We start from the raw sequence: 15,508 nt of genomic DNA, 5'->3' as shown, positions 1-15,508 counted from the left end.
ATTTTTTGGGAATGTAGGCAATTGTTTTTGTCGTGAATTCCCACTTGTGCTCTCCACTAGTCTTGTGTTCAGAAAATGACAGATTTCTGGTGCCACTTATTTTTCTCATTATTCCTGTTGCTACCAGTTCAGCTGCAGTAATAATGTATTATACCCTACTGGTTTAAACCAAGTCCTGAATTACATATTTTATTCAAACACACTATACAATTAATGATTGAAGAAAATGTGAGAAGGCAGCTTTTTGGGCTTTTTTAATGCCTTTAAATAAATGAAGCCTTGATTAAAAATAGATTTTCCAAAATGTTGTACCGGGATTTAACACCATTATTTATTGCTGTTTCCAACAGGAGAGTTCATCAAGGCTCTCTATGAATCAGATGAGAACTGTGAGGTAGATCCAAACAAATGCTCATCGGGAGACCTTGCTGAGCATCAGAGCAACCTGAAAATGTGCTGTGAGCTGGCGTTTTGCAAGATCATTAACTCATACTGGTCAGTTACCTCGTTATACGTCCAGATTTTCGTTGTTATTTTTCTTTTACTAGTTACTTGGTAAGTTTGTGTTCTTGGCTATGCCTTTAAAAGCACAGCAAATCATTCAGTATCTGAAAAAGATAATATTCTGTATACTGATGAGGGACTGCATCAGAAATCTTCCCTAGTCTTTCTACTTTTCAGATATAAACCGAACCAATGGGCATTTCTTTTTTATATTTTAATTCGGTTTCTAACATTTTAAAATTTTATACATTAAAAAAAGCAAATGCAAAATAACAACAACAAACCCCCCCCCCCCCCCCCCCCCCCACACACACTCTACCAACCAATAACTCAAAGAATAGCCTCTCCCCCTAGCAATTGATGGTAACCAACTCCTTAAAATGAAGAGTAAACACACCCTATCTCTTGTGGAACCCCTCAATCCCCCCCCCCCCCCCCCCCCCCCCGGAAGGTAAACATTACCTTCTCCACACACACAAACTCCATCAGGTCCCCCAGCCGTACCGAGCACTGGGTGGGGAGGCTGACTTCCACCCACTCAAATATCCGGCTCATCCTCAACTTCGCCAGGTGTCCCCTGTGCACCACCTTTAACTGTATTAACCCCGGCCTCGCATACCAGATTGAGGCTCTCGCCCTCCACAACACCTCACACCACAACCCCTCCTCCAATGCCACCCCCATCTCCCCCCTCCTCCCACTTGGCTTTAACCCCATCTAACACCGCCATATCCTCCTCCACAATCTAATGGGCATTTCTAGTAGCTTTTGTCTTATTTTGGATTTTCATTTTTTAAATTTCCCCTTTACCTTTTCAAATGTCAAGCAACAAATGTGCCTTTTGACGTTGTATATTCATTAGCAAGCCTATTTTTATTCGCAAACAATCAATTAATCTGTTTAAGCTATGCTTTGCTCAGAAATGTTCTTCAATTTGCATAATCAACAGATATGGGGATTAAATACAATACTTATAATTAGTATCCATCTGTGCAGTGTTCTCTGTTTCGTAAGGAGTATATATTTTAGATTCATGCAGGAAAATTCCAATAGAATATTCGGCTGTCAACCTGTACCAGGAGGAATCAAACACAGCAATATTCCGAGGGTTCCATCTGTGTGTCCGCTGCTGTCAATTGTTGAAGCAAATAAGAAACATGGATGGGTATTACATCCATCCTTTTTTTTATAATCAAAATAACAAACAAGCAAATGTGAAATGCAATACAATACATTAAACAGCAAAACCAGAAAGAGCAAATTTAAAGTTCTACCACTTAACTCCTAAGTTGCTTTGCTGAAATACTGTAGTAATTTTTATAGTATTCCTTGCAGTTTTGATTAATCATTACAGTGAGGTAGCTTGCTGCTTTTTTTATTCTTTCATGGGATGTGGGCATCGTAGGCCAGAGCAACATTAGTTATCCCACCCCTAATTACCCTAGAGAAGGTGGCAGTGTTCCGCTTCCTTGAACTGCTGCAGTCCATGTGGTGTTAGGGAGGGAGGTTGATAAGTTGTTGTAGAAATACATTGCAACGCGGTGGAAGTCTATTCCAGATTTGTAGCATTTGCAGTCTATTTTAATTTTACTGTAAGAGAGACAGTGGCCAGGGGAAAATCAATTGTTAGATTTGAAACTTAGATTTATTTTTGTGCACCTGTTAAAGCACTGCACACCATCAGGAAAGTTTTTCTGCAGGTAAATATCTGGCAGTCATCACTCATATTCTCCTCCTTTAGATCTTCTGCAAGAGTTGTTCTAACATCCCTATCACCCTTACGTTTTTTAGTAAACCAGTGAAAGTTTGGGACTGTGTCTTATCATTCTCCATACATCAGACCATTAAAAATTCTTACATGATTGGAATTATTTTGCAATGAATATCTATGATCCTACCGCTTCGATGCACAATAAGGAAGACTTGTTTGAATAGAGATGCATTTTCCAATTATGTATGCATAATTAAATATTGCTTAGCATTTATCCCAAACTATTTTCCTCATTGCTTTCCAATCAATCATGGTAATAGTGGATTATCATCTGAAAATAAATTCAAGTTCTTCTCTGTAGTCTTTCACCGAGTTCACAATGTAATTTGCAAACTGCTAAAATTGTTGGAAATGATCTCTTAACTAAGAAGGCTCTTATTTACTCAGAGTCTTTTATGTCAAAACCCCTCAAGGTTCTTTAGATAGCTGTTTTTCCACCTGCAGTACCTTCTGAGCCTCTACTAGTTCATACGTAGATGGGCAGATCTTTCACGACCATGATGTGCCGATTCTGTAAAAATACTAGGGGCACGATTCAACCCCCTCGCCTCGGAGACCTTGGGCGAGCGCCATTCAGTACTGGTCCCCACAAACCGGGACTCGTGGGAGACTCCCAGGGGATCAGAGGCACCCAGTTGCATGCCCCTTGGGCAGGGTGGTGCCCTGACACTGCTGGTGCCACCTGGGCACCCTAGCAGGGTCAGCCTGGCACTGCCAATGTGCCCAGATGGCACTGACAAATAGCATTGTCAGGGTGCCAATTTGGCGGTGCCAAGCTGGCATCTTCTGCATGTGTGCGCACGATTGAGCCAGGGCTGCACTGTGTATGTGGGGTGGGGGTCATTTAGGAGCCTCAGAGATTGGGATGCCATTTAAAAATGGCATCACTGTGCGGCCGCGGGTTCCCCATTCGGGCCCCTTATTCAATGCGTGTCACGTTGAATAGTCAAGTGTGAGCGCTGGGAAACATGCGGCTAAACGTGCTCTCTTGGGGACTTTGTTCCCTTTCGGGAGAATCGCGCCCTCGGTTTCAGTGTTTTTACATTAAGTAGTTTCTATATGCATGCATTCAAATAGAAACAGTAAGCACTTAATTAACAAAAGAACAAAGACAATTACAGCACAGGAACAGGCCCTTCGACCCTCCTAGCCTGCGCCAATCCAGATCCTTTATCTAAACCTGTCGCCTATTTTCCAAGGATATACTTCCCTCTATTCCCCGCCCGTTCATATATCTGTCGAGATGCATCTTAAATAAATGCTATCGTGCCCACCTCTACCACCTCTGCTGGCAAAGCGTTCCAGGCACCCACCACCCTCTGCATAAAAAACTTTCCCCCTCTCACCTTGAAATCGTGACCCCTTGTAATTGACACCCCCACTCTTGGAAAAAGCTTGTTGCTATCCACCCTGTCCATACCTCTCATAATTTGTAGACCTCAATTAGGTCCCCCCTCAACCTCCGTCTTTCCAACGAAAACAATCCTAATCTACTCAACCTTTCTTCATAGCTAGCACCCTCCATACCAGGCAACATCCTGGTGAACCTTCTCTGCACCCTCTCTAAAGCATCTACATCCTTCTGGTAATGTGGCGACCAGAACTGCACGCAATATTCCAAATGTGGCCTAACCAAAGTCCTACACAACTGTAACATGACCTTCTGACTCTTGTACTCAGTACCCCATCCAATGAAGGCAAGCATGCTGTATGCCTTCTTGACCACTCTATCGACCTGCGTTGCCACCTTCAGGGTACAATAGACCTGAACTCCCAGATCTCTCTGTACATCACCTTTCCCCAGGACTCTTCCATTGACCGTATAGTCCGCTCTTGAATTAGATCTTCCAAAATGCATCACCTCGCATTTGCCTCGATTGAACTCCATCTGCGATTTCTCTGCCCAATTCTCCAATCTATCTATATTTTGCTGTATTCTCTGACAGTCCTCCTCGCTATCTGCATCTCCACCAACCTTAGTATCATCTGCAAACTTGCTAATCAGACACCTATACCTTCGACCAGATCATTTATGTATATCACAAACAACAGTGGTCCGAGCACGGATCCCTGTGGAACACCACTAGTCACCTTTCTCCATTTTGAGACACTCCCTTCCACCACTACTCTCTGTCTCCTGTTGCCCAGCCAGTTCTTTATCCATCTAACTAGTACACCCTGAACCCATATGACTTCACTTTTTCCATCAACTGGCCATGGGAAACTTTATCAAACGCCTTACTGAAGTCCATGTCTATGACATCTACAGCCCTTCCCTCATCAATTAACTTTGTCACTTCCTCAAAGAATTCTATTAGGTTTGTAAGACATGACCTTCCCTGCACAAAACCATGCTGCCTATCACTGATAAATCTATTTTCTTCCAAATGTGAAGAGATCCTATCCCTCAGTATCTTCTCCAAAAGTTTGCCTACCACTGACATCAAGCTCACAGGTCTATAATTCCCTGGATTATCCCTGCTACCCTTCTTAAACAAAGGGATAACATTAGCAATTCTCCAGTCTTCCGGGACCTCACCCGTGCTCAAGGATGCTGCAAAGATATCTGTTAACGCCCCAGCTATTTTGTCCCTCGCTTCCCTCAGCAACCTGGGATAGATCCCATCCGGACCTGGGGACTTGTCCACCTTAATGCCTTTTAGAATACCCAAAACCTCCCCCTTCCTTATGCCAACTTGACCTAGAGTATTTAAACATCCATCCCTTGCCTCAACATCCATCATGTCCCTCTCCTTGGTGAATACCGATGCAAAGTACTCATTAATCTCACCAATTTCCTCTGACTCCACGCATAAATTCCCTCTTTTGTCTTTGAGTGGGCCAATCATTTCTCTAGTTACCCTCTTGCCCCATTTATATGAATAAAAGGCATTGATATTTTCCTTAACCCTGTTAGCCAAAGGTATTTCCCCTTTTAGCCCTCTTTATTGCGTGTTTGAGATTTGTCCTACTTTCCCGATATTCCTCCAAAGCTTCATCAGTTTTAAGTCGCCTAGATCATATGTATGCTTCCTTTTTCATCTTAGCTAGTCTCACAATTCCACCTGTCATCCATGGTTCCCTAATCTTGCCATTTCTACCTCTCATTTTCACAGGGACATGTCTGTCCTGCACTCTAATCAACCTTTCCTTAAAAGACTCCCATATTTCAAATGTGGATTTACCCTTAAACAGCTGCTCCCAATCCAGATTCCCTAGCTCCTGCCGAATTTTGTTATACTTGGCCTTTCTCCAATTTAGCACTTTTCCTTTGGGACTACTCTCGCCTTTGTCCGTGAGTATTCTAAAACTTACGGAATTGTGATCGCTATTCCCAAAGTAATCACCGACTGAAACTTCAACCACCTGTCCGGGATCATTCCCCAATACCAGGTCCAGTATGGCCCCTTCCCAAGTTGGACTATTTACGCACTGCTCTAAAAAACTCTCCTGGATGCTCCTTACAACTTCTGCTCCATCTACGCCTCCAACACTATACGAGTCCCATTCAATGTTGGGGAAGTTAAAATCTCCCATCACGACCGGATGGGAAATTTTAATTAAGGACACAATGCCTTTGGTTAAGGTCCCTAATAGCATTGTGGATAGCACAATTGCTTCACAGCTCCAGGGTTCCAGGTTCGATTCCGGCTTGGGTCACTGTCTGTGCGGAGCCTGCATTTCCTCCCCGTGTGTGCGTGGGTTTCCTCCGGGTGCTCCAGTTTCCTCCCACAGTCCAAAGATGTGCAAGTTTGGTGGATTGGCCATGATAAATTGCCCTTCAAAATTGCCCTTAGTGTTAGGTGGGGTTACTGGGTTATGGGGATAGGGTGGAGGTGTTGACCTTGGGTAGGGTGCTCTTTCCAAGTGCCGGTGCAGACTCAATGGGCCGAATGGTCTCCTTCTGCACTGTAAATTCTGTGATAATCTATGATGATGATCTATGATAATCTGTGGAGTATTGCAAGACTTGCATTGGATATATATTTTCAAACCCTTGTTAATTATCAGGATCAACTGATTACTGTTGTATGCATGAAACTTGCTCACAAGAATTAGTTCATTCAATACAAAAATCAGTGATTCTATTACTTTGACAAACTGTTTTACATTCATATTCTTGCATTGCATACATTTGACAGGAAACATTTTGTTTTGGCTTTGTAGTACATACGGTTAACCAGTATTAACTATTTATAAATCACAAGATTGCGAATCGAAAGAACGATATTAATGGCAACTTACTTACAGTGCAGTCTGTAATATGAAGACACTTTTTTCTTTGCTAAATAGCCCTGCGGGAATAGGGTCCAAATGGAGACGGGTGACCTTTGTATACTGCTCTCCTTGAGAATTGTATCTATCACGTCCCACTGCTGAAAGAAGACCTGTCAGTGCTGGGGGGCCACAATTCCTGTTGATTAAAACAGTAACACTCAGTCCTGTACTTGAATTTTAAATCAGACTCATCAAAAAAGTGGGTCCCTGACATCAGCTTTGTGAAGGTGAGATCTCTTGTATTTGTGTGCAAGGTACCTTATACTTACTTAATCGGTGAATCTTGCAATTGGCAGTGAATGTAGATTACCAGCATAAAACCATTTTCAAACAATAAATTTTAATGCTGGTCAAAAAAACAGTCCTTTTGTTTGCATTTTGATTATTCCTAATTGCAATATTAATCTAATGTATAAACAGTTAAATACTTATTAAATCCATGTACTATGAATCTTGCCAATGATCATCACCATAAATCAACTGCAACTAAAGCAATGAATTTCCTCTGTTAAACTGATTTCCTCTTCTGCCACAATCTAAAATCAACGCTGTCTTGGTGAATTATAATAAATTCACAGCCTCATTTCTTAACTAAAATGAAACTGAAAGTACCATTATGATTTACAATTTGTTTTTAATGACTAGAGTCCTTATTCCTTCAGTGGGTAAGCACATTATCACCAATACTGTTGTTCATGGAGGGAGTATCTGGACTTCAAACAATCTTTATTCGGCAAAGAAATTCAACTTTTTTGTATAGGATGCCACTTTTTTTATAATATAGAACATTTTGACCTCTTTAGTTACTTTTTCCTTTCATAAAACTGCATTGTCATAAGTCTAATGTAACATATTTTTCCTTGTTACATTATTATGATAACTTGTCATATTTACATGTCATGTAATTGATATAAAAGTATTTCAAACTGCAGAAGGAATTTAGTTATTAAAATCTTGATCTTTCTGTCAGGTTAGCACGTCTATCATAGCTTAAAATTCATCTCTTTTCTGTTTAAGTACTGACTATATTTATATGAATAAAAATAATTTCACTTCACTACAACAAATTGTTCAACAGTGTATTTCCACGAGAACTAAAGGAAGTGTTTGCATCGTGGAGACAGGAGTGTAGCAACCGAGGGCGACCTGACATCAGTGAGAGATTAATCAGTGCTTCCCTCTTCCTGCGGTTCCTTTGTCCTGCCATTATGTCCCCTTCTCTCTTCAACCTCCTGCAGGAATACCCAGATGACCGCACAGCACGCACTTTGACTTTAATTGCCAAGGTTACCCAGAACTTAGCTAATTTTGCCAAGTAAGTGTTTCTTTTTATTGGCTTGAATTTGAATCTATGGTTTGTGTCACATTAGTTGGATTAAATGCCTTAATATACTAGGTGGTTCATAGGGCCCACATGATGGTTGTGAAGATGAGCCAGTTCTTTGCAGGGGTTGAGGATAGGTATGGGCGGTGTGCAGGGGGGAGGGGGGGCGCGAATTAAGTCCACATGTTCCAGGCATGTCCGAGGTTTAGGGGGTTCTGACGGTGGTCTTGGATGTGATGTCCGAGATTCTCAGTGTGGGAGTGGCTCCGTCCAGAGGTGGTGATATTCGGTGTGTCGGAAGATCCAGGAGTCCAGGTGAGGAGAGAGGTCGACGTGTTACCTTTGCCTCCCTGATAGCCCGGAGACGGATTTTGTTGTGCTGGCGGGGACTCGGAGCTGCCGAAGGCCGGGGGATGGGTGTGCGACCTGGCAAAATTCCTGTTTTTGGAAAAGGGCAAGTTCGCTTTGCGGGGTCAGAGGAGGGGTTCAGTTCACCCGGAGGTGGAAACTACTCCTTGATTTCTTCAAGGGGAATTGCGGGGTCAGTGGGGTTGGGGAGGGAGATGCTGTAGGGGGAGGGTGGATAAATTAGAAAGGCAGGGTTGAGTTGGGGTGTTGGTATTGTCTTGTTTTGGGAGCTTGTGGTTTCTGTTTATGTTTATGTTGATGTTTGGTCTTCTGATATTTTCAGGTATATATGTAAAATGCCTTTAATACAATTATTTTTTAAAAATGTTTAAATGCCTTAAGACTCATCCTGAAATTATTGCATTAAAAAAACAGATGGACATGTAGACACACGCGCAGGTATTCACACATAATTGCAATGCATGAAGGTGTGCACAACTGTGCACACACACACGTGCACATATGCACACACTACTTTTTGTCCATAGCTGAAGGTATATCATGAATATTCCTTATCGGACAAGCCAGTCTATATCTACAGCTAATTGAATATATACTCTAAAATTAACAGTTTTCTGTATTCATCATATTGTATTACCTGGGTTCTTGAATCAGAAGTGGCCAATTGTGTTGAGCAGATTGTTAACAGCACAGGGGTAAAGCCACCTGATACACAATGACTGGGACATACCAAAGCAGAGTTTTTGAGTCTGTCTGAACGCTCACCAGCAATGAAGTCATCCAACCATGAAGGGCAAGCTCAAATAGGTGACACACTGGTGTAATGAGTACCAGATTTCACTTTAAAACTAAATTTGTAGCATACTTGATCCGTTATGAAACATTTCTAGGGTTCCTATTCTAGTCTCTCATTGTTACCCAGTTACATTTGTAAAATTCTACCAACCCAAAGTAGTGAAATCTTTTACTTCATTTTGTGTCCTTGAGGAATTATGGGGAGAGGGGCAAGGAGGGTGCAAAATGCAAATGGTAACTTTGCCTTTACTTACTATTGATAATGTGAATATCTATATGTCCCAGTGTGGAACTTCACAAATGGTGCACCACATGATTATGGAAATTATTTCCTGCAACTGTTGGCCCAAGCTGCTCTTGCTCTATCAGAGTCTAGCATTAACCAATCATCTTTTCATTCAGCGGCAAAATCAGAGAGTGGTCCAAAATTGATGAATTACCCCTTTGTTGTCTATGAATCAAAACAAAGTAAGAAAATCACTGCTAAACAGACCAAGAAGAATAATGACTGCGCCGTTAAACTTATTAGTGTTCCCAGGCAGAAAATAAAATACCTTGCCCTGCTTATATCTGAAAGACATGGGGCAGAATTTTCCATCCCGCCAACCCCGTTTTCCGGCGTGACGCGCCCCCGCCGGCAGCGGGATTCTCCGTTCCTGCAGCCAGCCAATGGGGTTTCCCATTGTGAGCCACCCCACACCATCGGGAAACCCGCGGTTGCACTGCAGAGGATCCCGCTGACGAAGAATCCCGCAGGTGGAATATTATTTCAAGCCGCATTGCTTCTGCCTCCTCCCACTTTGTGATTCCTTAGCACCCCCTCCCTTGGTACTCCAGTCCCCCTTCCATCCCATTTGTCTTCATTTCCTGCGGGAACTAAGGAATCCAACTTCAGCTCTTTAAACTTAAACTTAAGGACTGACCGACTCATCAGTCAGAATTTTCCGTTTCTAGTCCAACAAGTTCTAGAAGCTGTTCATCCAATCTGTGTTTCTTCCCATGCTCGGTCCGAAAAAGCCCATTTTAACAACGATAGCTTCAGCTCCAAATAAAAGTAACAATAGTCGAAATTGGCTTTATTTAGTTAATAAGGGGCGGATAAAAAGTAACCTGAGTGAATTTGATCTAAGGTCTGTGTTTTTAGACACTTTTAATTTAAGGTCTAAGCTTGAAGTTTAGAAAGATTATTCTTATATGGAACATTAGAGATTAGGCAATTTAATTGAGTCCACAGGCTCTTTTGGTTTTAGCTGTTAGGTATTATTGTTGAATGCATTGGTGTCTTTTTGATGGTGGTTGATTTTTATTGACATGGAGATGTTATGAACAACAATTGAAACTTTGACCTCGATATTTCAACAACAGGTTTGGTAGCAAGGAAGAATATATGTCTTTCATGAATCAATTCCTCGAGCATGAATGGACCAACATGCAGCGATTCCTATTGGAAATTTCCAATCCAGAAACCATTTCAAACACAGCAGGATTTGAGGGATACATTGATCTAGGCCGAGAACTTTCCACCCTGCATTCGCTGCTCTGGGAAGTGGTTTCACAAATGGAGCAGGTATAGTTTCATACTGTCCACTTAAATCCAGTGGATGCTATTTGCTGGATCACTGTGGATAATTCATCAGTGATTGACATTGGGTGTAATGATTAGTTCTATGCTTTATGTCATGAGACTTTTTCTAATGTGACATCAGGGGCGCGATTCTCCGAAATGGAGAGAAACAGCCAACGCCAGAGTGAAATCCGGAGTGTTTCACTCCGCCGTCGGAGGCCACTCCTCCGCCCCCTATTCTCTCTTCTCCCCCCCCATTCTCTCTTTCCCCCCCCCCCAGGGGACTAGGAGCAGCGGTGTGCCGAGAATGATGCGGCCGGCGGGGCCTAAGTGACGTCAGCCGCACATGCGCGGTTGCTGTCTTCCCCTCCGCTGCCCCGCAAGACATGGCGGCTTGATCTTGCGGGGCGGCGGAGGGAAAAGAGTGCGTCTCTTGGAGACGCCGGCCCGATGATCGGTGGGCACCGATCGCGGGCCAGTCACCTCCTGAGCACGCCCGTGGTGGTCGAGCCTCCCTCCGCCCCCCACAGGCCCCACACTTACCTGTCACGCGCTGTTCACGCCGGCAGCAACCAGGTGTGGTTGGCGCCAGCGTGAACCGGTCGGGTTCGTCAGGCCGCTCGGCCCATCTAGGCCGGAGAATCGCCGGTCGCTGTGAAAAACGGCGAGCGGTGATTCTCCGGGCGGCGTGCGCAAAAGGCGACACACCATTTTGGGGGGGGGGTGGGAGAAGCGCGGGGGGTGCCAGGGCGGCGTGGCGTGATTCGTCCGGCCCTCCCGCGATTCTGCCTCCCAGCGTGGGGAGCGGAGAATTGCGCCCCAGGTCCTTGTGGGGTCTCCTGTATTTGCCTTGTATAAATTAACATATTGTGTAGCTTCTATTCAGATATTAGTTTATCTCCCATTGCATTGGTGACAGGACATTAGATGAGGCAGGCTGAGAAAATGATGTTGAGTAGGGTGTGCAGATACCATTCAGTCTTCCTATTTTAAGTCACATGTCTGTCTTTTGATTTTATAGTATTTATAATTGAATAACAAAACATGTAAGAAATTGGGAAGCACAGAATAATAGTATTTGTTACAGCACCGGAACTGGGAAAGCCATAGTTGATGATCTGCAATGCCACTAAAGGCATGAGGGGTAGTTATGGTGTAATTAATTTACATAAGGCAACTTCCATTCTAAATCTGAACATGGGAATTTAGTTGACAGGAGGGGCTTGCAGGCAATTTTTGGAAAATTATTAAACGTAACTGGTGTTTTGAAACGGAAGCATATGTTTAATAGTCATGGACTGAACTCGTTCAAAATTTGGCACTGCTTGGATTGTTGAGGCAATTTTGTTGTAGTTGAAGTAGCTCAGGTGGTTTAGTTGCCCTTGAAATATAACCAAAACGGTTGTTGTTCCTCTAAGAAACAAAGCCAAAATTCCTGGTGAAACTGCTTTTTGCGAGTTGAGCATACTAAGGACAATGGGTGTGTTTTCAAAATGGCTATTGGTTATTTTGTTTACAAGTTCTATTATTTACTAAATCCATGCCTAATCAAAACTTGCAACTAGTTCGGAGGCTCTGCTCAGTGCTCATTACAACTTATAATTGTGATTCCTCGTACCAAGTTTAAGATTTGTGTCTGAAGAAGAATTGGCTGAGAGTCTTCGATGAAGGGGCAGGCTTAGGCACACGTTTCATATGGCAAAGTTCAAAATTTTCAGAAGATATAGGAGCAGGATTAAGGCCATTTGCTCCTTCGAGCCTACTCAGCCATCCAGTAAGATCATAGCTGACCTGGCTGCGATCTCAGCTCCTCCTCTCCTGACTGCTTCGCATAAACCCTTCATTCCCTTGTCTATCAAAGGGGGAAGTGGATAACCAATGAGTTGTTTGAAAGAGAGAGTAGGAAGATATTGGAAGAATTGGTATTAACTTTGGGTCAGGTAGATTTAGACCAGTGTGTTTGTGGCATGAGGAGTCTAAATGAGATGTAGACCATGGAGAAATAGGTTGTGTCTAGGCAATTAATGATTCGGTGTCAGGTGAAAGCTAAACAGGTTATTTAAAGGCTTGAAATACACAGTGAAAGGCTGGCAGTGAAAACAAAAGGAAATGGACTGACTTCTTGCAACATACTAGGTATTAAAAAGAAGACAACTTGGCGTAAAAGAGGTGATGTAATAAAGACAAAAGCTATCTAAATGAAATGCATTTTTTTCCTCAAATGTAAAACTTGGATCCTCTTCAACTGGATGCCAGTGTTAACCAATTCGAGACAGCAGATAATTCTTGTTATTGATATGGGGATTGACACTACATTCGTTACTGATCACTGTTTATTGTTGGGTGTAAATTTGGGAGAAAATGTGAAAATGGAGGAGAATAAAAAAATTTCTTAAAAAGCAGAGAATTCTGCTGTAGGTGCATATTTCCTGCCCTCAAGCTAAATTAGAATGGCACCGCACAATTTTTTAATTGTTTCTCTAATGTTCAAGTGAGTCAGAAATTAGAATTAATGGATTCAGGTGTGGATTTCCCCTGACTGTGTGTCCCTTTTCTAACATCATACACATTCATATTTTATTAGGACTTTGAAATCTGGTGTGTTTGTATATCAAATGAATTATTCACTTCTCAAATCATCAATTCTTATTGGTTTGGCATCCTGAACTTCATTCTTTTACACACTAATTTCACAAAGTGACTGTCACACATTTGTCTATGTTTAGTGAAAATGGATATTTATTTCTTCAGGCAACTTCAACCAAGCTTGGCCCCTTGCCTCGCATTTTAAGAGACGTCAACACCATGCTGACCAACCCAGGAGCTGTACCTGTGCCAACAACCTCTGACCCATGCACCTCAACTCCAACTCCCGCAAACAGCAGCATATCTTCAGGACTGCAGAAGATGGTGATAGATAATGAATTTAGTGGGTGAGTGCAAATGTAATCACAGTTTATTGTGGCTGCTATTTTGTACTTTTAGGCCTGAATTTTCACATAGACAGAGAAGCTCTCCAACTTTACACAAATGGCTGCAGCGACTGGATTGGATGTCCTGCCCCCGAACCCAGCCCCCACTATTTTCACAGGATAGGGGGGGGGGGGGGGGGGGACAATCCTAAATAAGGCATCTGTGGTTCACAGAGGCAACTGCACGTGATGACATGCCACATGCTTTCAGGCTGATCGGTCTTTGGCTAATGGGATGTCCAAAATACAAATTGAGCACTTTAGACCTGGTAAGAGAAAGTCTAGTTAGTGGAGTTATTTGGAAGATGGGTATCCTTTTGGCAATGGTCCAAGTGCACCTTTGGGAGACCCTTTTGGACTCTTAAAATTAGACCTGAATGTGTGTAAAGAATGGATAAATGCATTGGAACTATCAACGGTAATGGTCGATCGGAACTGTGAAACTGTCCTGCTTTAAAATCTCCTGCCCCTTTAATATTTGAACAAACTGTCTGCAGTTTAAAAAAATCAGTGGTTGCTATTTCACTCTGTTGGCGTAACACCTGATGGCAACCATTTTAGGGTTTGTACTGCATGGCTGATTTCGCAATCTGTCATCATCCACACCTGGTGCCTGTAAATTCACAGTTTGATTGACAGCTCCATAAGGGGACTATGAATGCAAATGCTTTTTGTTTATGGGATTAAATATCTGAAATAACTGAAATGTAGTAAATGGGTTTTTATCAATGAGAGGTTTTTTTAAAAATAGTGAATCAATAAATAGACACTTTAGAACATTATTTAAGCACATATTTTGAATTTCTGCCATTGGGGATACTGGATGTGTTTCAATGGAGGTTGTAAGGGCAAAGGGTGGTGGATGGGACAGGGGGGGTGGATTGGCACAGAGTTGACATTGGGATTCTGAAGGGTCATGGGTTGGTGAGTGGATGGGTATATGTTGGGCCTATGAGGTGGCCAGGGGAAGCATGGGCTGGCATGGACAGCTGGTAGCAGTAAGAGGGCTGTTGGCCCACTTTTGTTTTACTTCTTTTTTCATACCCTCAACAAAGTACCGGACTACTGAGGCTGAACTGTCTCCCAGTCCACCTCTGCACCTGGAAGTCTCCGAACTCTTTCTGGACTCCCACTTTCACCCCCCCCCCCCCCCCCCCCCCCCCCCCCCCCCCCCCCCCTCTCCGCTGGACTGAAATTCAGAGCTTTCAGGGCACTTTTTTCAGGTTTGCACAGATCGGAATTGTCCTGACTTTGTGCTTCCGACCCTGGAGTGAAAATTCAGGCCTTAATGTCATTCTGAATGTGTAGCATTGAAGTTAATATCAACAGTTCACTCCCAAACTTTAAAGCTACGTAACAAAAGGTGTTAAGAAAAAAAAGTCAAAAGAATTTGATGTAAACAAGCATAAGGCATTTGAATTGTTGTTCTTGCATTGCTTTTCTGTAAGAAGATGGAAGGATGATAATATATTAGAAATTGGTTTCGGATATGACCTTTGAGGATTTATCCTCTTGACTGTATTTTATTTTGTTGTGTTATTTATTTTATTTTGTTATGTTATTTTGTGTTAGATTAACCTGTTAGTGGGTTTTATTTGCTGATAATGGTTCTAGGTTAATTTTTCTGAAAGCCTTTTTAAATCAGCACTGTTTTAGTGGTCAGCTCGGATGCACACAATTTTGTTTCAGTAAGAAAAGTCCAAATCAAGGTTGCAATATTGGGTGGGATTTACCGACCAACCTGCCGTGTGTTTTTCGGCGGCCGAGGCAGCCCACCAGCGCGATTTACTGACCCCGCCGTTGTCAACGGGATTTCCCAGTGACTGCACCCTCGTCACTGGGAAACCTGTTCACTGGCGTAGGACCGGAACATCCCACCAGCATGAACAGCCGGTAGATCGCGCCCATTTGGTAGAGTTTTAAATATATGT

The 15,508-nt window shown here is 42.8% G+C and overlaps 1 protein-coding gene across 13 annotated transcripts in view; it reads left to right on the top strand.

Moving 5' to 3' along the window:
* Nucleotides 1-15,508, top strand: part of LOC119955411 (disabled homolog 2-interacting protein-like) — a 1,014,916-nt gene that overhangs the window by 963,321 nt on the left and 36,087 nt on the right. For all 13 annotated transcript variants that reach the window (XM_038781503.1, XM_038781505.1, XM_038781502.1 and 10 more), the window contains 4 exons: nt 351-495; nt 7,632-7,868; nt 10,407-10,608; nt 13,357-13,538. In XM_038781503.1, the coding sequence (XP_038637431.1) occupies nt 351-495; nt 7,632-7,868; nt 10,407-10,608; nt 13,357-13,538 (766 nt within the window). The remainder of the gene's footprint in view (nt 1-350; nt 496-7,631; nt 7,869-10,406; nt 10,609-13,356; nt 13,539-15,508) is intronic.

The sequence above is a fragment of the Scyliorhinus canicula genome, chromosome 21 (assembly GCF_902713615.1).
Source record: "Scyliorhinus canicula chromosome 21, sScyCan1.1, whole genome shotgun sequence".
NCBI lineage: Eukaryota > Metazoa > Chordata > Chondrichthyes > Carcharhiniformes > Scyliorhinidae > Scyliorhinus > Scyliorhinus canicula.
This window is presented reverse-complemented; position numbering and strand designations above follow the sequence as displayed.